Source organism: Ursus maritimus, unplaced genomic scaffold (genome assembly GCF_017311325.1).
Source record: "Ursus maritimus isolate PB19 unplaced genomic scaffold, ASM1731132v1 scaffold_25, whole genome shotgun sequence".
Lineage (NCBI taxonomy): Eukaryota > Metazoa > Chordata > Mammalia > Carnivora > Ursidae > Ursus > Ursus maritimus.
In genome coordinates this window covers 40,280,521-40,297,378 of record NW_024425008.1, presented here as the reverse complement: position 1 = coordinate 40,297,378, position 16,858 = coordinate 40,280,521, and the positions used below count along the sequence as shown (strand labels likewise).

The 16,858-nt window shown below is 36.4% G+C and overlaps 1 protein-coding gene across 3 annotated transcripts in view; it reads right to left on the bottom strand.

The window, feature by feature from the left end:
* The window catches only part of STYX (serine/threonine/tyrosine interacting protein), a 43,650-nt gene that overhangs the window by 22,568 nt on the left and 4,224 nt on the right, over positions 1–16,858 (bottom strand). For all 3 annotated transcript variants that reach the window (XM_008701636.2, XM_008701646.2, XM_008701652.2), the window contains exons 2-4: positions 6,625–6,657; positions 4,976–5,029; positions 1,578–1,675 (exon numbers count right to left, since the gene is read on the bottom strand). In XM_008701636.2, the coding sequence (XP_008699858.1) occupies positions 1,578–1,675; positions 4,976–5,029; positions 6,625–6,657 (185 nt within the window). The remainder of the gene's footprint in view (positions 1–1,577; positions 1,676–4,975; positions 5,030–6,624; positions 6,658–16,858) is intronic.

Below are 16,858 nucleotides of genomic sequence, written 5' to 3'. Positions count from 1 at the left end.
AAATCAACACACTTAGAAATATTTCATTCATTTTCATGGTTACAGTATTCTATTATATATTTCCACAATATACTTTAGAGTATCTTATACTGATGGACCTCAGGTTGCTTTCATTTTTACAAACAGTAAAGCAGCACATTAAAATATTTTTAACATATGTGCTTTTATATACAAAGAAAATATCTCTAGAATGATACTTAAGGGTTAATACCAGCTGCCTCCCAGGAGAGAAGCTGGATGGCTGGGTTTAGAGGAGGAAAGAGACTTACTTTATTTATATACCCTTTTTCCACCCTTTTCTTGTATCATGTGTAATACATGTTCTTTATTTTTAAAATAAAGTTAAAATAACATTAAAAACCATTAAATGCTCAACCACACTCATTATAATGAGAAAGGCAAATAAGAACTACACAAGAGATCATTTTTACTCTAGGAAATTGGGAAAAATTAAAAATGTTTTATAATTCTGTCTTGGTGAGATACCAAGGAAAGAGTCTCTCTCATTCACTTCAGAGTGGGAACATAAACTGATACAATTCACTGGAAGGCAATCTGCAACATCCATTAAAATTTTAAATGCTCACAGTCTTTGATCGAGCAATTCCAACTTCTACAAATTTATCCAACTGATATATTCACACATGAATTAAATGACACAGATAGGAATACCCACTACATTAGCAAAAAACTGGAAACAATCTATATGCCCAATAGGTGACAAGTTGGATAAATTTTAGTATAGCCATACAACGGATTACGATGCAAGTTTAAAAAGCCACTGCAGCTAAGTAATGATATGAAGCAATCTCTAAAATACATTAACATTTTTAAAGCCAGTGTAAAAAAAAAAAGTTTATCTACAGGAATATGCTTATATATATAACATAATCCCAGGAGGATACTCAAGAAGTAAGAGTGGATGCCTCTAGAGAGGGGAACTGAGTATCTAAGGCACAGAAATAGGGAAACTCTTCAGTATACTGTACATGCTTTTGGATCTTTAAAATTCTGCATTAAATGCATTGCTTATTTAAAATTTAAAGGATGGGGCGCCTGGGTGGCATAGCGGTTAAGCGTCTGCCTTCAGCTCAGGGCGTGATCCCGGCGTTATGGGATCGAGCCCCACATCAGGCTCCTCCGCTATGAGCCTGCTTCTTCCTCTCCCACTCCCCCTGCTTGTGTTCTCGCTGGCTGTCTCTATCTCTGTCGAATAAATAAATAAAATCTTTAAAAAAATAAAAATAAAAATAAAATAAAATAAAATTTAAAGGAAACGTATTTCTTAGATAATATACTATATGACCATCCTTACAAAACAGATAATGTACAAGGCAACCCTCTTGGGTCCCCTCCCTCTTCAGGAGCTTTATACTATCAACTTTACTATTGCTCAATAAACTTTGTTTCACTGCCCACCACAAAAAAACAAACAAACAAACAAAAAAACCACACCCACCCACACACAAGAACAGATATGTACAGAAGTCTGCTATAATAAAATCAACTTGACATAAAAACTACATTACATGTTTGCTGCCCATAACATTTTAATTAATCACAGCAATAATTCTTACCTAAATAATTGTTGAAAGTTTGGTTTAACAAAGTTTGCTTCAATATTTTGTCTTATGCATATTATATGGGTTATTCCATATTTCTGTAGTATAGGTAGCTATAAAAAAAGAGGGACGGGTAGAGAAATAGTTTAAAATACAAAACATCATCTTATTGTAACACAGATGTTTGAAAATACATAGGACTGAACATTAAAATTAATATAGCCACATCTGAACTTTAAGTACAGGGAATTAAAGCTAATTTTATAATATAGCTGAAGTGATCAGCAAGATCAGTGATTCAAGATTAATAAATACTACATATCCTCAGAAGGCTAATAGCATTATCTTACATAATTTTAGAGCTTGTTGAGACCTTAAAGATAATTTATTTTGGAAACAATACTAGATAGTGGTTTAAAGGCATGGGCTTTGGAGTCATGAGAGCCCAGGCTCTATATTCCAGCTCTGCTAATGACGTGAGCTCTGTGGCTCCGTTTTCCCAGTGAAAATGGGGAAAATACTAACCTTTTCATTGAGTGGTTAAACAAATTATATATGTCAGGTGTTTGGCACAATGCCTGGAGCACATGGCAAGTGTTCAGTAAACAGTAGTTACATATATTGACCACAATCTTTATTCTTTAGAAGGACTACTAAGGCATAAACAGTTATTGAACATCACTGACATAGTTAATAGCAGTACCAGGGCCCAAATCTCTGGACTACACCATGCCTCTCCCAGTATACTTTTTCTACCACAAACTATACAGTTTAATTAATTTATACAGTTTATAGACTAATAACATTTCAGTTCTTCTAAAGTTAAAACTGGCAACTCCAAATGATATTATATTCTGTGGTGTTTTTTTGGCTCTACATTTAAAGCGATTTAATATGGCAATCCTAGATATTAATTATCAAGTAAGTTTTTATTTGCAAGTGACTATAGGTTTCAAATATAATGTGTTTGATATGTACATATTATATACAAGTAATATATAATATATATGACATGATAGATATGTAACATGACATGCTATTTTAATAGTTAGAATGTAAATTCCATGAGAACAAGGATTTTGTTCACTGATTCATACTAAGTATGTGTAACAGTCCCTTGAACATGTTAACTGTTCAATAATTATCTGTTCAATAAATGAAGGAACAAAATCATCCTGGCAAGAGAAATCAGAATTCATAATCTTGAGTTTTCTATACATTCAGCTTATACTCCTATATATTTAATTCCCACTTTCTGCATTAAATAGTTCATAACAGTAATATTAATAATCCATAAGAGAAATCAAAGAATAATTTATATTTGTTATGGACCGAATATTTGTGCCTCTCTAAAATTCGTATGTTGAAGCCCTAATCCCCAATGTGATGATGGTATTAGGAAATGGGGCCTTTAGGAGTTAATACCGACTAAAATGAGGTCATGAGGGTGCAGCCCCATGAAATGAGTGCCCTGATAAGAGGAAGAGACAGCAGAGCTTCGTCTTTCTGCCATGGAAAGATATAGCAGCAAGAACACAGCCATCTCCAAGCCAGGAAGAGGGCCCTCACCAAAATATAACCATGCTGGCACCCTGATCTCAGATTTCCCAACCTCTGCAACTGTGAGAAATAAATGTCTGTTGTTGAAGCCATCGGTCTATGGTGTTTTACTATAGCAGCCTGAGCTAAGAAAACGTTTTCAAGTTTTAAATGTATTCATAGCAAAGTTTCCTATGTCTGGCATAGATTAGATAGAGTTTAATTATCTTTGTATTTCCTGAGTGCACCCTGAGTTAGAAGGGAGGTAAGCATTTGGTAGGATTAATATTTAATCAATATTCCATATTCCTATTTATTAAACCTCCAAAATGTACTCAACTTCTATTCTTTTGTTTATACTTGATCTGTGATATACAATAAGTTTTCCTATCTACTTTATTTGTGTGAGAAACCGTAGAAGATATACATAACTATGGATAAAAACCTGCTCTAACAAGCTTTGAAGGCATATTAGACTATTACTGAGTAAAAAACAAACCTTAAAAAAATAGGACCCAAATGTAATAGCACACAGAATATTTTTTACTTTTCAATAGATTTTCATTTATATAAAGCAAATTCTGACCTAATCTCATACCTACAAACCACAAAAAAATTGTACACAAACAGTTCAAATGTATTTGAATGCAATAAACGACAGGCTTAACTAAATATTAGAAAAGGAATTTATTCCCTAAGGTTTATCTTTATTATTATTTGTTGTTGTTATATATTTTTTGGATGATGCCATGAAAAGGAGTATGAGCTGTACTATGGTGATTCAGAATGGAAAATAATCTAATTTTGCCACAGAAACTTTTCCTAATAATTAGACCATGGTGAAATTGAGGGGGAAGAGGTTTTGAGGAGATCTGTAAACGAATACTTGTAATTTAATGCGACAAATACTATAATAGGTATATTATAAAACGCTGTAGGAATACAAAAATCAATCTAAATCCAAAATCTAAAACCATCTTGAAGGCCAGTATTTTGTGAATTTTTATTTGACTTCTGTTTGTTTATTGTAAGTCACAGTTAAGTCTACAGTTATCTATCTTTTCCTTAGTATTTTCTTTCTTTTTTTACCAACACCCCACTCTTTCCAACCTAGCTGTAGGCCATCAAAGATAGGTTTACTCTTACATATGCCTCAATAGTCAAAAAACCTTCCAGTTTCAAAGAAATGACTCTAGTTTTAAAAAACTCCCTGTTCATCTGAAACTCATAAATACATTAAACATTAAAGTTAAAAATTCTAGTTTTGCTTTTTTTGTTTTTTTTTTATTATTATTACAAAACTTACTGTAGGTAGATATCATATACAAGAATACTGACTTCTAAATAGGGTACTGGGGAAAGCATGTGGTATGTTTCACATTATAATTCAAAGGGAACTAGTAGCACTGTCCTAATTCACAGGACTGAATCTTCTAGGAAGTGGCAACAAAATTGCTTCATATATTAAAATGAAATTTACCCTGTTAACAGTGTTAACTAAAGAAATCCATTTCACTTTGACTATATAGGAGACAGATAATAGAACACTTTACAGCCTGGAGCATCCAGGTCTCTGAGGTTTGGAAAAACAGAAATAAGATTTTATCAATTAAAACACACGTGCATACACACACACACACACACATTTACCCTCGGAAAGGAAAGATTAACTAAAATGTCAAATATACTTATTTGTGATTTGTGGTGAAACACTTGACAATCATGGTCCAGTAAAATTTAAAAAGTGATAGGCACTCCAGAATAACATGCAATATTTGTGGACCTTCCCTCAAATAAAACTCTTACTACTAAAAAAATTTATTCCAAAAAAGTTGGTTAATAGTCTCTTGATTAACCTAACCTAAAGTTCATACCTTGCTTTTCATAGCAGAAGAATATGGACCTAAAAACAATCCAGGTAAAATTTCCTAGGAAAAAAAAAAATTGAGATATTTACCATTAACAATTTAAAGCTATACAAATTATGTACTTATATATAAGTGGATTTGTGGAGTATTTTCATAGTTATAATAATTTGCTAAAAAGCTTGTAATTTAGGGAACATTTCCCAGCACACTAAGCAATGACTGGGAAGAGAAATGCAGATGTGCTTTATATATCAAATGAGACATTTAAAGTTTAAATATAGTTCTGAAAAGTCAGATATCTGAACATCCACAGTGCTTTTTAGAAGCAGTTTGGGTAAAATTAGCGTATTATATGACTATCTTTTTTTTTAAAAAAAGAGAGGGGTATAGAGGCAGAGGGAGAGGGAGAATCTTAAGCAGGCTGCATGCCCACGGAGAGGCTCAGTGTCATGACCCTAAGATCATGACCTGAGCCAAAATCAAGAGTCCAACACTTAACCAACTGAGCCATACAGATGCTCCTATATGACTGTCTTTTAGATTAATAAAACAGCTCTAATTTTACTTATATTCTCTGCTCTAAAATAGTCTAATAATATAGTCTAAAAATAAAATAGGCATAAAGAAAATTACCCCTTTGGAATTACACAAAACCTTATTCAGCCAAATCAAAAGCACAAAACACAAGATTAGAATTTTTGTTACCTATAGTTAATAAAAGTATTATTGCAAAGTTTAAAAAAGACCAACATCAAATGTTTGCCTACTGACAAGAGTTTCAACAATTTTAAATAAACACCTTCCAAATGCTAGATTAAAATTTATTCTATGTAAATTCAATACAGAAAGATTTTAATCGGGCTATATCATATGCTAGATACTAATATAGTATAATTTTACAGTTCAGTTCTATGAAAAATTGTAATTATTTGCTCATAAGTCTGATTTCTCCTACTAGCTTCTTGTGGGCAGAAATTACATTTTACTCCTCTTTACATTCCCCATAGCATCAAGTAAAATGCTTCATAGGTACTCAGATACTTTAAAAGAGAGAATTTTCACTAATAGAGAAAAGAAACAGATTTTTATAAGTCAAGGTGTTCCCAGGAACAGGAGACATTGCTTGATTCTGGGGCTAGCAGAGTGACTGTAAATGGTAAGAAATGTGAAAGAAAAACAAACTGCTATGAGGGTTAACTATCATTTTATCATTCCATATTGGGAGTTTTCAACTTAGTCTTCCGGAGGACTTCATTATGGAAGTTGACTGGAAATCAGACACAAAAAAGAACAATTATTCAAGAGTGATTTGCCTTATAGTCAACTCTTTCAGACTTATCTAAACTAGGCAGACACAGAAAACAAACCGGTTCAAAAGGAATTAAAGTATTGTACCCAATTTTTCCGATAAGGAAAAACAAAGTGATTTATTAAGCACACACATATATTACTATGTCCATGATTCTAATCTAAGGAGGAAAGGAAACAATTCACTTCCCATCTTTTTAAGATCCACGATTAACCTTAGATATGCTGATTGATGATGAACCTACAGATTATGAGTCAACAGGTCTCAAATCGTTTGCGAAATTAGGTTATTTAATAATGATAATAATACTATGGGTTGATTTGAATAAACAAAAAGGTTATCTTACCTGCATCTCTCGTCTCATAGGGTAGGTCCATTCCTTAAAGATGGAAGGAAAACACAAGAATAAAAGTAAATCACATATAAAAAATGTTATCCAATTAAAAGTTAAAGATGTGACATGCAAGTGTATGGATTTTTAAAAAAATCCACTGTACTTTAATATTCTATAAATTCAACTGGCTTCTCCTGAAATTTTAAGTGACAAGAAACAATGATTAAGGTATTCTTTAGGTAACCGCCCTTCCAAAATTACAATTATGTTACTTCATACAGTGGATGGAAGAGTTCATTAATTAAAAGAACAGATATGACAGAAATTTCTCCCCAAAACTGATCCTCCAAATCAGAAATGTCAAATAGCCTTTTTGTGATTCATGTCAACTCTAACCAACTGGCAGGAGATAGCTAAAACACTGTGTGAGGAAAGACTTAAGAAGAAGAGTATTGTGGGGTGCCTGGGTGGCTCAGTTGTTAAGCGTCTGCCTTCAGCTCAGGGCGTGATCCAAGAGTCCTGGAATCAAGCCCCGCATTGGGCTTCCTGCTCTTCCGGGGAGCCTGCTTTTTCCTCTCCCACTCCCCCTGCTTGTGTTCCCTCTCTCTCTGGCTGTCTCTCTCTCTGTCAAATAAATAAATAAAATCTTTAAAAAAGGGGCGCCTGGGTGGCTCAGTCCTTAAGTGTCTGCCTTCGGCCCAGGGCGTAATCCCAGGGTCCTGGGATAGAGCCCCGCATCGGGCTTCCTGCTCCGCTGGGAGCCTGCTTCTCCCTCTCCCACTCCCCCTGCTTGTTTTCCCTCTCTCGCTGTGTCTCTTTCTCTCTGTCAAATAAATAAATAAAATTAAAAAAAAAAAAAAGAAGAGCACTGTGATCAACGAGCAGTATATGTAATGGATGAAAGAATGTTAAGTGATAAGTATTTGCCATCCCTGATCTAAACCTCTAAATGCTTATCAAACAGCCTTTTTCATATATTACTTGGGCTTGAAATTCTTTTAGTTTGATTCCCTCTAAAGATACACTTCACAAAAGTATGGAGTTCATTCTGTCTTTGGAATGCAGACCAAAATAAACAAGTTGGAAAATAATGCAAAATGCCAATGGCAAAATACAGAAAACATTTTAAAAGTTGGGGGGCACCTGGGGGACTCGGTCAGTTAAGCATCTGCCTTCAGCTCAGGTCATGATCTCAGGGTCCTGCAATCGAACTCTAAGTTGGGCTCCCTGCTCAGCGGGGAGCCTGTTTCTTCCTCTCCCACTCCCCCTGCTTGTGCTCTCTCTCTCTCTCTCTCTATCAAATAAATAAATAAAATCTCAAAAAAAAAAAAAGTTGGTAAAAGGGGCGCCTGGGTTAAGCGCCCAATTCTTGGTTTAGGCTCATATGATCTCATGGTCATGACATCAGCCCGCCAGTGCCTCCAAACTCCGCAGGAAATCTGCCTGAAATTTTCTCTCCCTCTTTCTCTGCCCCTCCCACTTGTGCATGCATAGGAGCTCTCTAAAATAAATAAATAAATAAATAAATAGATAGATAGATAGATAGATAGATAGATGTTAAAAGAAAAAAAAAAGTTGGGAAAAGAGGAGCACCTGGGTGGCTCAGTCAGTTGAGCACCTGACTCCTAATTTCGGCTCAGGTAGTGGCCTCAGGGCCCTGGGATCAAGACCTGCACTGGGCTCCTTGAGAGGCAGGGAGTCTGCTGGAGATTCTCTCCCTCTCCCTTTGCCCGCCCCTCCCTCACCAAAATAAATAAATAAATCTTTTTTAAAAAATAAAGAAAAACTGGGAAAAGAAAAAAGCAGTTACAATGAATTAATACAAAGAATCAAATATAGTGCATAGTCCTCATTTGTAAATGGACTGCACTCCAAAAGTTTCTAACGTGGTTGCTTAAAACTCAGAATTATAAACAAAAATGAGGTTTCTAAGTTAAAACTGAAAAAACTTTTTAAAAAAATCCTTTATTTTCAGGTGAAAGGAATTAAGGGGTACAAACTTCCAGTTATAAAGTAAGTCACGGGGATGAAAAGCACAGCATTGGGAATAGTCAATAATTTGGAACAGCTTTGTAAGGTGACAGAAGTTAACTACACTTATGGTGAGCGTGGGCATTATATAGATCTGCCCAATTACTATGTAATATACCTGCAACTAGTAAAATATTATACATCAATTAGAACTACCCTACAACCCAGCAATTACACTATGTATTTATCCAAAGGATACAAAAACAGAGATTTGAAAGGGCACATGCACTCCAATGTTTACAGCAGAAATGTCCACAACACCCAAAATATGGAAAGAGCCCAGATGTCCATCGACAGATGAATGGATAAAGAAGTGATATGTATACACAATGGAATATTACTCAGCCATCAAAAAGAATGAAATCTTGCTATTTGCAATGCTGTGGATGAAACTAGAGAGTATTCTGCTAAGCAAAATCAGTCAGAGAAAGACAACTATCAAATGATTTCACTCATATGTGGAATTTAAAAAACAAAACACATGAACATAGGGGAAAGGAAGGAAAAATAAGATAAAAACAGAGGGAGGCAAACCATAAGAGTCTCTTAACTACAGGGAACAAACTGCAGGTTGCTGGGTGGGGGAATGGGGTAATTGGGTGATGGGCATTAAGGAGGGCACTTGATGTAATGTGCACTGGGTGTTATATGCAACTGATGAATCAACTAAATTCTACCCCTGAAACTAATAATACACTATATGTTAACTAAATTGAATTTATTTTTTTAACCCAAAATGTTATTTTAAATGCTTTGTGATTGAAATAATTTGTAGAAAATAATGTGCCTTGTTAAGCCAATATCCAGTGAATGTTACATGCAGACAATTTCTACAACCATACATAGTAACATGCTTAGAAGTACATTTGTGGGGGCACCTGGTTGGCTCAGTTGGTTAAGTGTCTGCCTTCAGCTCAGGTCATGATCCCAGGGTCCCAGGATCGAGGCCAACATCGGAATCCCTTCTCAGCAGAGAGGCTGCCTCTCCCTCCCCCTCCTCGTGCATGCTCGCTCTCTCACTCACTGCCTCACTCCCTCTCAACTAAATAAAATCTTAAAAAAAAAAAAAAAGTACATCTGTGTATTTGTTCTTCCAATCTAAACTGAATTTAAATTAAAAAAATTAAAAAACAAACAGGGTGGCTCAGTTAAGTGTCAGACTCTTGTTCGGCTCAGGTCATGATCTCAGGGTCATAAGATCGAGCCCCATATCTAGCTCTGCGCTCAGTGGAGTCTGCTCCTCTCCCTCTCTCTATGCCCCTTCCCCCTATCAAAGAAAAAAACAACCAACCAACCAAACCCTTTTTCATTTTTAAATAATTTTAGGACTACAGAAAAGTTAAAAATAGTGCAAGGAATTCCCTTTACCCTTCACCTAGATTTTCCAAGTCAAAAAAGTATTTTTAACACGTAAGATAGAAATGTTATACATCTGTAACAGAAATCTTAGCTAGGATGCAATGGGGAATTATTCATATCAGAGAGCTGCAGGCTATCAGCAGAAGGGAGGAGGGGGAAGGGGGGAAAGCAGGGAAAGCAGGAAAGAATGTGTCTGTTTTGCAGAACAAGCTATGGCTAGGTGTTCTACCAGATACCCTCTTCCGTGAGCCAGTTTGAGCCAGTTTGGAGCTGAGGCCCTGCATAGCAGTACCCCCCTCCCCAGGTGCCCTAAAGTTACCTCCAGCTCATTATCATACTAAGATCTCCTCCCAAGGGCGAGGTTTTCCAAATATTTTTCGAACATACAATGTATGTACTAGCATGTTGACATACTAAGCATGAGCAGTTGAAACCAAGTGTCTAGGTAACAAAATGTGTAAGTTCCTTAATGTATCAAGCTCCCTGGCCCTGTTGCCTAGCACACAGAATAAAAATTTATGCATGAACCCCAAGAGGAGACAGATGGTACTTTGAGAGCCATTTCCCTGTCTCCTTGTGATAAGTAATAACTCTTCCTTTCTTTGTTTTTTTTCCCCGTTTTTTTTTTTTTTTTTAAAGATTTTATTTATTTATTTGACAGAGATAGAGACAGCCAGCGAGAGAGGAACACAAGCAGGGGGAGTGGGAGAGGAAGAAGCAGGCTCATAGCGGAAGAGCCTGATGTGGGGCTCGATCCCAGAACGCTGGGATCACGCCCTGAGCCGAAGGCAGACGCTTAACGACTGCGCCACCCAGGCGCCCCTTTTTCCCCGTTTTTTGAGAGAGAAGAGAGGGAGAGAGAAAAAATCTTAAGCAGTCTCCACAACGCTGATGTAAGACCCTAAGCCAAAAGCGAGAGTCAGACACTTGACTGTGCCACCCAGGTGCCCCCAAACTCTTTGCTTTCAATACTTCTTTGGGTTGTGTTCAATTTAATGCACCCCAGGCAGCAAACCTCTTGAGTTTGGCTACAGAAAAGACAGAATAGCACTCCTGCAATACAGTCAGCAGTTTTTCTTTTTAATAAAGAAGAGAAAGAATTTTTGCTCTTTCATGTTGAAAATGGATCTTAGCAATGTGGTATTAGTAGGCTATAAACCCTAAGAAGCCATACCCGAAGAGGATCTGATCTTTCATGGCCTTATACTTCTTTCTGTTCTTTTTAAATGGGGGTATAAAAGAACACACAATGAAGTGTTAAAATGCCCAAATCTGAATATAGAGCTCTATGAACTTCCACAGGCAATACACCCATGTAATCACTACCCAGATCAAGATTTTCATCATCCCAGAAAGTTCTCTCCTTCTCTTCTCAGTCAATATCCTCTCTTCAGAGATGACGACTGAATTCTATCACTATAGATTAGTTTTGCCTGTCACTGAACTTAATATAAATGGAATCACAAGTACTATTTTATGTCTGGCTTCTTTCACTCAACCTAATGTGTGTGAGATTCATCCATGTTGTCATGTATGTCAGTAATTTGGTCCTTTTTATTGCTGTGCAATATATGATTGTATGAATATTCCACAATTTTCCACTGTCCTGTTGGTGAAGATTTAAGTAGCTTCCAGGTTTGGGCAAATATGAATAAAGGTACTGTGAAAATTATCTTATACATCTTTTGATGCACTCATGCATTTATTTCTCTTGGATATGAAAGTAGCAATGGAGGGATGTATAGCTGGCTCAGTTGGAAGAGCATGTGACTCTTGATCTTGAGGTTGTGAGTTCAAACTCCACATTGGGTATACAGATTGCTTAAAAAAATAAAATCTTAAAAAAAAAAGTAGGGTGTAGGGGAATGGGACAACAGGGTGATGGACACCGGGAAAGGTGTGTGTTGTAATAAGCACTGGGTATTATATAAGACTGAGGAATCACAGAACTGTACCCTTAAAACAAGTAATACATTTTATGTGGTTTTTTTTTAATTTATTTTAGAGAGAGAGTGTGTGAGTGCACAAGCAGGGAGGGTCAGAGAGAGAGAGAGAAGCAGACTCTCTGCTGGGCAGGGAGCCCGATGTGGGGCTCGATCCCATGACCCTAAGATCATGACCTGAGCCGAAAGCAGATGCTCAACTGAGCCACCCAGGTGCCCACATAATACGTTATATATTAATTTTAAAAAATAGCAATGGAATTACTAAGTCACAGGGTAGGCCTACATATGACTTTATTAGACACTGCCAAAAGTTTTCCAAAACCAAATTACACTCCCACCAACAATGTATGGGAGCTCTAGCTGTTCCACATCCTCACCATGGCCTTATTTAAAATGATACTGTACATGTGAGACTTAAGACAAAGAGTAGGACCTGATCAAAGAGGGAAGTCAGATCAACACCAAAAAGCTGAGAAGCCAAAAGGCAACACTCTCAGCGAATGATAAACTGGGGAGATTGAGGAGGAGGGGAACTCATCTCATTCCCATAGAAATGAGTACTCTTGCCTTTCTTAGCTTTGGGTCTGAGTCGAATGTGGTAGTAGTGGTGGGATGGAGTCTTCCTAACCACAATCTGGCCTTCACTCAACTTTGGCATGAAAATTCAATTATTTTTGTGAGGCCAAGTGAAAATTCAATGTCAAGTGGTTCTGGGTAGATAGTGTCCTTTGGTTCTTGGGAGAAGCAAATGCACTTTCTCTGATGAAGCATACCCTAAACCTAGATCAGAAATAATTCCCAGAGATAAGTTTCAATGAGCTCACAATTAAAAAAAAAAAAAAAAAAGAGGAGGACATGAACCACCATAAAAAACAGATACAACTGAATCACATTCACAAAGGCTGTGGATATTAGGACAATGAAAAATATAACACATTTAGAGCATCAAAAGTATGAGAGCATCAAAAGTATGACCAAGGATTAAGAAACTTATTTTTTAAAAGAACCAAAAGGAATATGTAGAAATGAAAAAATATAAATGAAATTAGAAATCAGTGGACAGGCTAAACAGAAGAAAGGCCGTAGTTAAAGAGAGAATTTGTGAACTGGAAAATAGATCTGAAGAAATGACCTAAAATCAGAGTTGGAAAATATGATCAGTTAACAGACACATAAGACAGAATTTAAAAGTCTAACATCCATAAAATCTAAGTTACAGAAGGAGGATAAAGAAAATAAAGGAGAGATAATATCACATAAGATATTACTGAAAATTTTCCAAAACTGTTTAAAGACACCACACCTCAGAAATAAGCAACCCACTAAATCCCAAACAAGATAAGGGTAAAGAAATACACAGGTAAATAGCAGTATACCAAACACAAAGAGGCAAATTTCTTTTTCCAGACTAAAAGCAAACAGAGGAATGGAAAAGAAGAATCCAAAAGACCTTCACATATGCAACCAATTACTTTTCTGAAAGACAACAGGCAATTCAATGGAGGGAGAAAAAAGTCTTTCAACAACTGGTGCTGGAACAATTAGATAAATGTCTAGAAAATAAAATGAATTCTGATCCTGACCTCTCCTCACCACCCCCACCCCAAACCCTCCCTCCACACAAACATCTTGCCTGTCTTCACTGTTGCATCTATTTCCAACACCTGATGACAGTGCCTGACACACAATACATACTTGATGAATAAAAGGAAAAAAAAGTTATGTATGTATAAACACAAAATGCAAAAATTACAAAACTTCTAGAAGAAAACATAGAACATCTTTACAACCTTGGAAAAAGAAAAGATATCTTAAAAAGGGCACAAAAGATTTAAAAAAAAATTTTTTTTTTAAATTTATTTAAGGGGTGCCTGGGTGGCTCAGTCGGTTAAGCATCTGCCTTTGGCTCAGGTCATGATCCCAGCATCCTGGGATTGAGCCCTGCATCAGGCTCCCTGTTCAGCAGGGAATCTGCTTCTCCTTCCCCCTGTTCTTGTGCTCTCACGCTCGCTCTCGCTCTCTCTCTCTCTCCCCCCCCCTCAAATAAATAAAATCTTAAAAAAAATTTTATTTAAGGGAGAGAGAGCAAGAGAGCATGCAAGCGCATGAGCAGGGGGAAGAGTAGAGGGAAGGGGAGAGAGAATCCCCAAGCAGACTTCCTGCTGAACAAGGAACCCCACATGGAGCTCCATCTCAGGACCACGAGATCATGACAATTATGATACAATGAAATAGTACTGAGCAATAAAAAGAATCTATTACTCATAAACACAATATAGGTGAATTTCACAGATATTATGTTCAATGAAAAGAGACATAAACAGGGGCGCCTGGGTGGCTCAGTCATGACGTTAACTGACCCTTGGTTTCAGCTCAGAGCATCTGACTCTTGGTTTCAGCTGAGGCTGTGGTCTCACGGGTGGTGAGATCAAGCCCTGTGTTGGGCTCCACACTCAGCAGAGATTTGGCTTAGAGATTCCCTCCCTCTGCCTCTCCCCCACTCACACGCACGCTCTAATAAATGTTTTTAAAAAGTCATAAACAAAAGAGTCCATTTTACATGATTCCATTTAAATGAAGTTCAAGAACAGAGAAAACTAAACTATGGCTACAGAAATCATAATATTCATTGCCTATTTGGAGCCTGCTTAATATTCTCCCTCTGTCTCTGCCCTCCACAAAAGAAAAGGTATTGTTTTCTCTTACATTTCTACTTTAGGCACAGAGAGCCTAACTAACTTAACTTTGAGTCTAAGTAGTTGACTTCAGAAACACTGACACTCTACAGTCTCTCAATGTAAGAAGGAACTATATGGCAGACACAGCTGTAGTTAAACAAATACTGGCTGCATAAAATGATGATGATTAACCTATAGGGATTAATAGAAATAAAGTATATAATTCCCAAGCCAATGGAGGAGGAAATGTAACCAATTTGTACAAAATGAATGTTTGTATGTTTAATTTACCAATATGTTATAACCTTTTTATACTAAAAAGTTTTTAAAGAACTTAAGCCAAAGACTGTCATTTTCATCATGGTACCCCTAACATTGAGCATAGTGCCTGCCACAGAACAAGCACAAGATAGTTGTACATTACGGAAATATATGGTGCTAGATCTTTTTTTCCCTTTTTAAAAAAAATATTCTTGATTAGCCTAATAGACAGCCTTATCTTCCTGAAGAAACTTATCAGAGTTACAAGAAAGAAGAAAAGCGATTAAAGAAATGTGTACTTTTGAGTTTACCTAAATTAAAATGCCTTAACTGTGCATGGAAAAAAAAAAAAAAAAAAAAACCAGGAGGACGTATATAGTGAAATGGTGTATATATATTCCAGGGAATATCTAGCACTATATATGCTAGAAGGCACTCAATGACACAGGATAAATGTGCTTCCTTCTGGAATATCAATTTTACCAAAAGATTTTTTTTTTTTTTTTTTTTTTTTGGAGAAAAAGTGTTTTCACTGACCGGCCACTAATTTTTATTTTTATTTATTTTAAAACAAACATGACCATATGGGATAGAATGCAAAACTTACTTGAAGTTTTAAGTGAAATAAGAGGCTTCAAAGAAATTTTGAGCTTTGGAAAGATTGTATACAGTAGGACGTGTATGATTTATATATGGAAGATACTATAGGAGTAAAAAGCACGTTGTGCTGCAGGAGAGAACAAAAAATTATTCCTACTCACCAAACAAAAAAGCACACAGCCTACTTTTGTGAGCATCAGACTTGCTGAAATAGACATGGATCCTCTGAAATCTAAAAGGCTTTCTCTCACAGATTTCATTAAACTATTCCTAGTGCTAGAACTAGATTTTGATCTCAAGCATCTACCCTCTTTGTCTACCTAGTCCCAATACCTACCCTACAAAACAAATCTTAATCCTGTCTTGTCTATCAATTCTGCTAATGCTTTTAGCATACTCGATCAAGATTTTAAGTCATTCATGCTCACAGCCTTGCTCTACCAGACGTCCATCTGTCTGAACATGTCTCTAACAACCAAGTCTTGCCTGAATCACACTCAATCTTAATCTCAGCCTGCTCACAATGCTGCTAAAATCAGATTCCCAATGATCTATTGTGAATTACTACTGTACTTAATTAGTAGAATCAGTTTCCCAAATTTAGACGATTAGCCAAGCAGTCCAACTATATTTTTCAAACCAAAGCAAGCCAGCTAAACAAAAATACTCCTAATTGTGAAACACACTATGCTTCTGATGAAAATTAATTCACAAGTGAAAATCCTTCAATCATCAATATGAGCTAGAAGGTATGGCATATTAAAACATATTTCAGGGGCACCTGGGTGGCTCAGTCGTTAAGCGTCTGCCTTCAGCCCAGGGCATGATCCCAGGGCACTGGAATCAAGTCCGGTATCGGGCTCCCTGCTCTGCTGGGAGCCTGCTTCTTCCTCTCCCACTCCCCCTGCTTGTGTTCCCTCTCTCACTGGCTGGCTCTCTGTCAAATAAATAAATAAAATCTTTTAAAAAAAGAAAAATACAAAAACATCTTTCACGTTTTCTCCTTCCTTCTCATACAAATGCAGTTACAAGAGCTCTAAAATTGCACTTAGGGTATAGAAAAATATTCAAAGATCAGTAAATAAATAAACACAGCAAAGAATATAGGCTGTAACCATCAGATAAAAACTTAATTCTTATTATCAAATGGATCAGGCTAAATGAAACATAACAACCTTTAGAAATACCAAAATAGATTATGAATTTTAGTTGATGGGAGGAGCAGTTCAGAGAAAAGAAAATCATCAGAATTCTATACCAGAGCTGGGACACTTCACAAAACAGAAAAATTAGTATTAGAGTTTCTCTTCTCCAAAAAATTTAGCCCTCTTCATAATAAGCCCCTTCCTTTAATTCTCATCCCTATTTCAA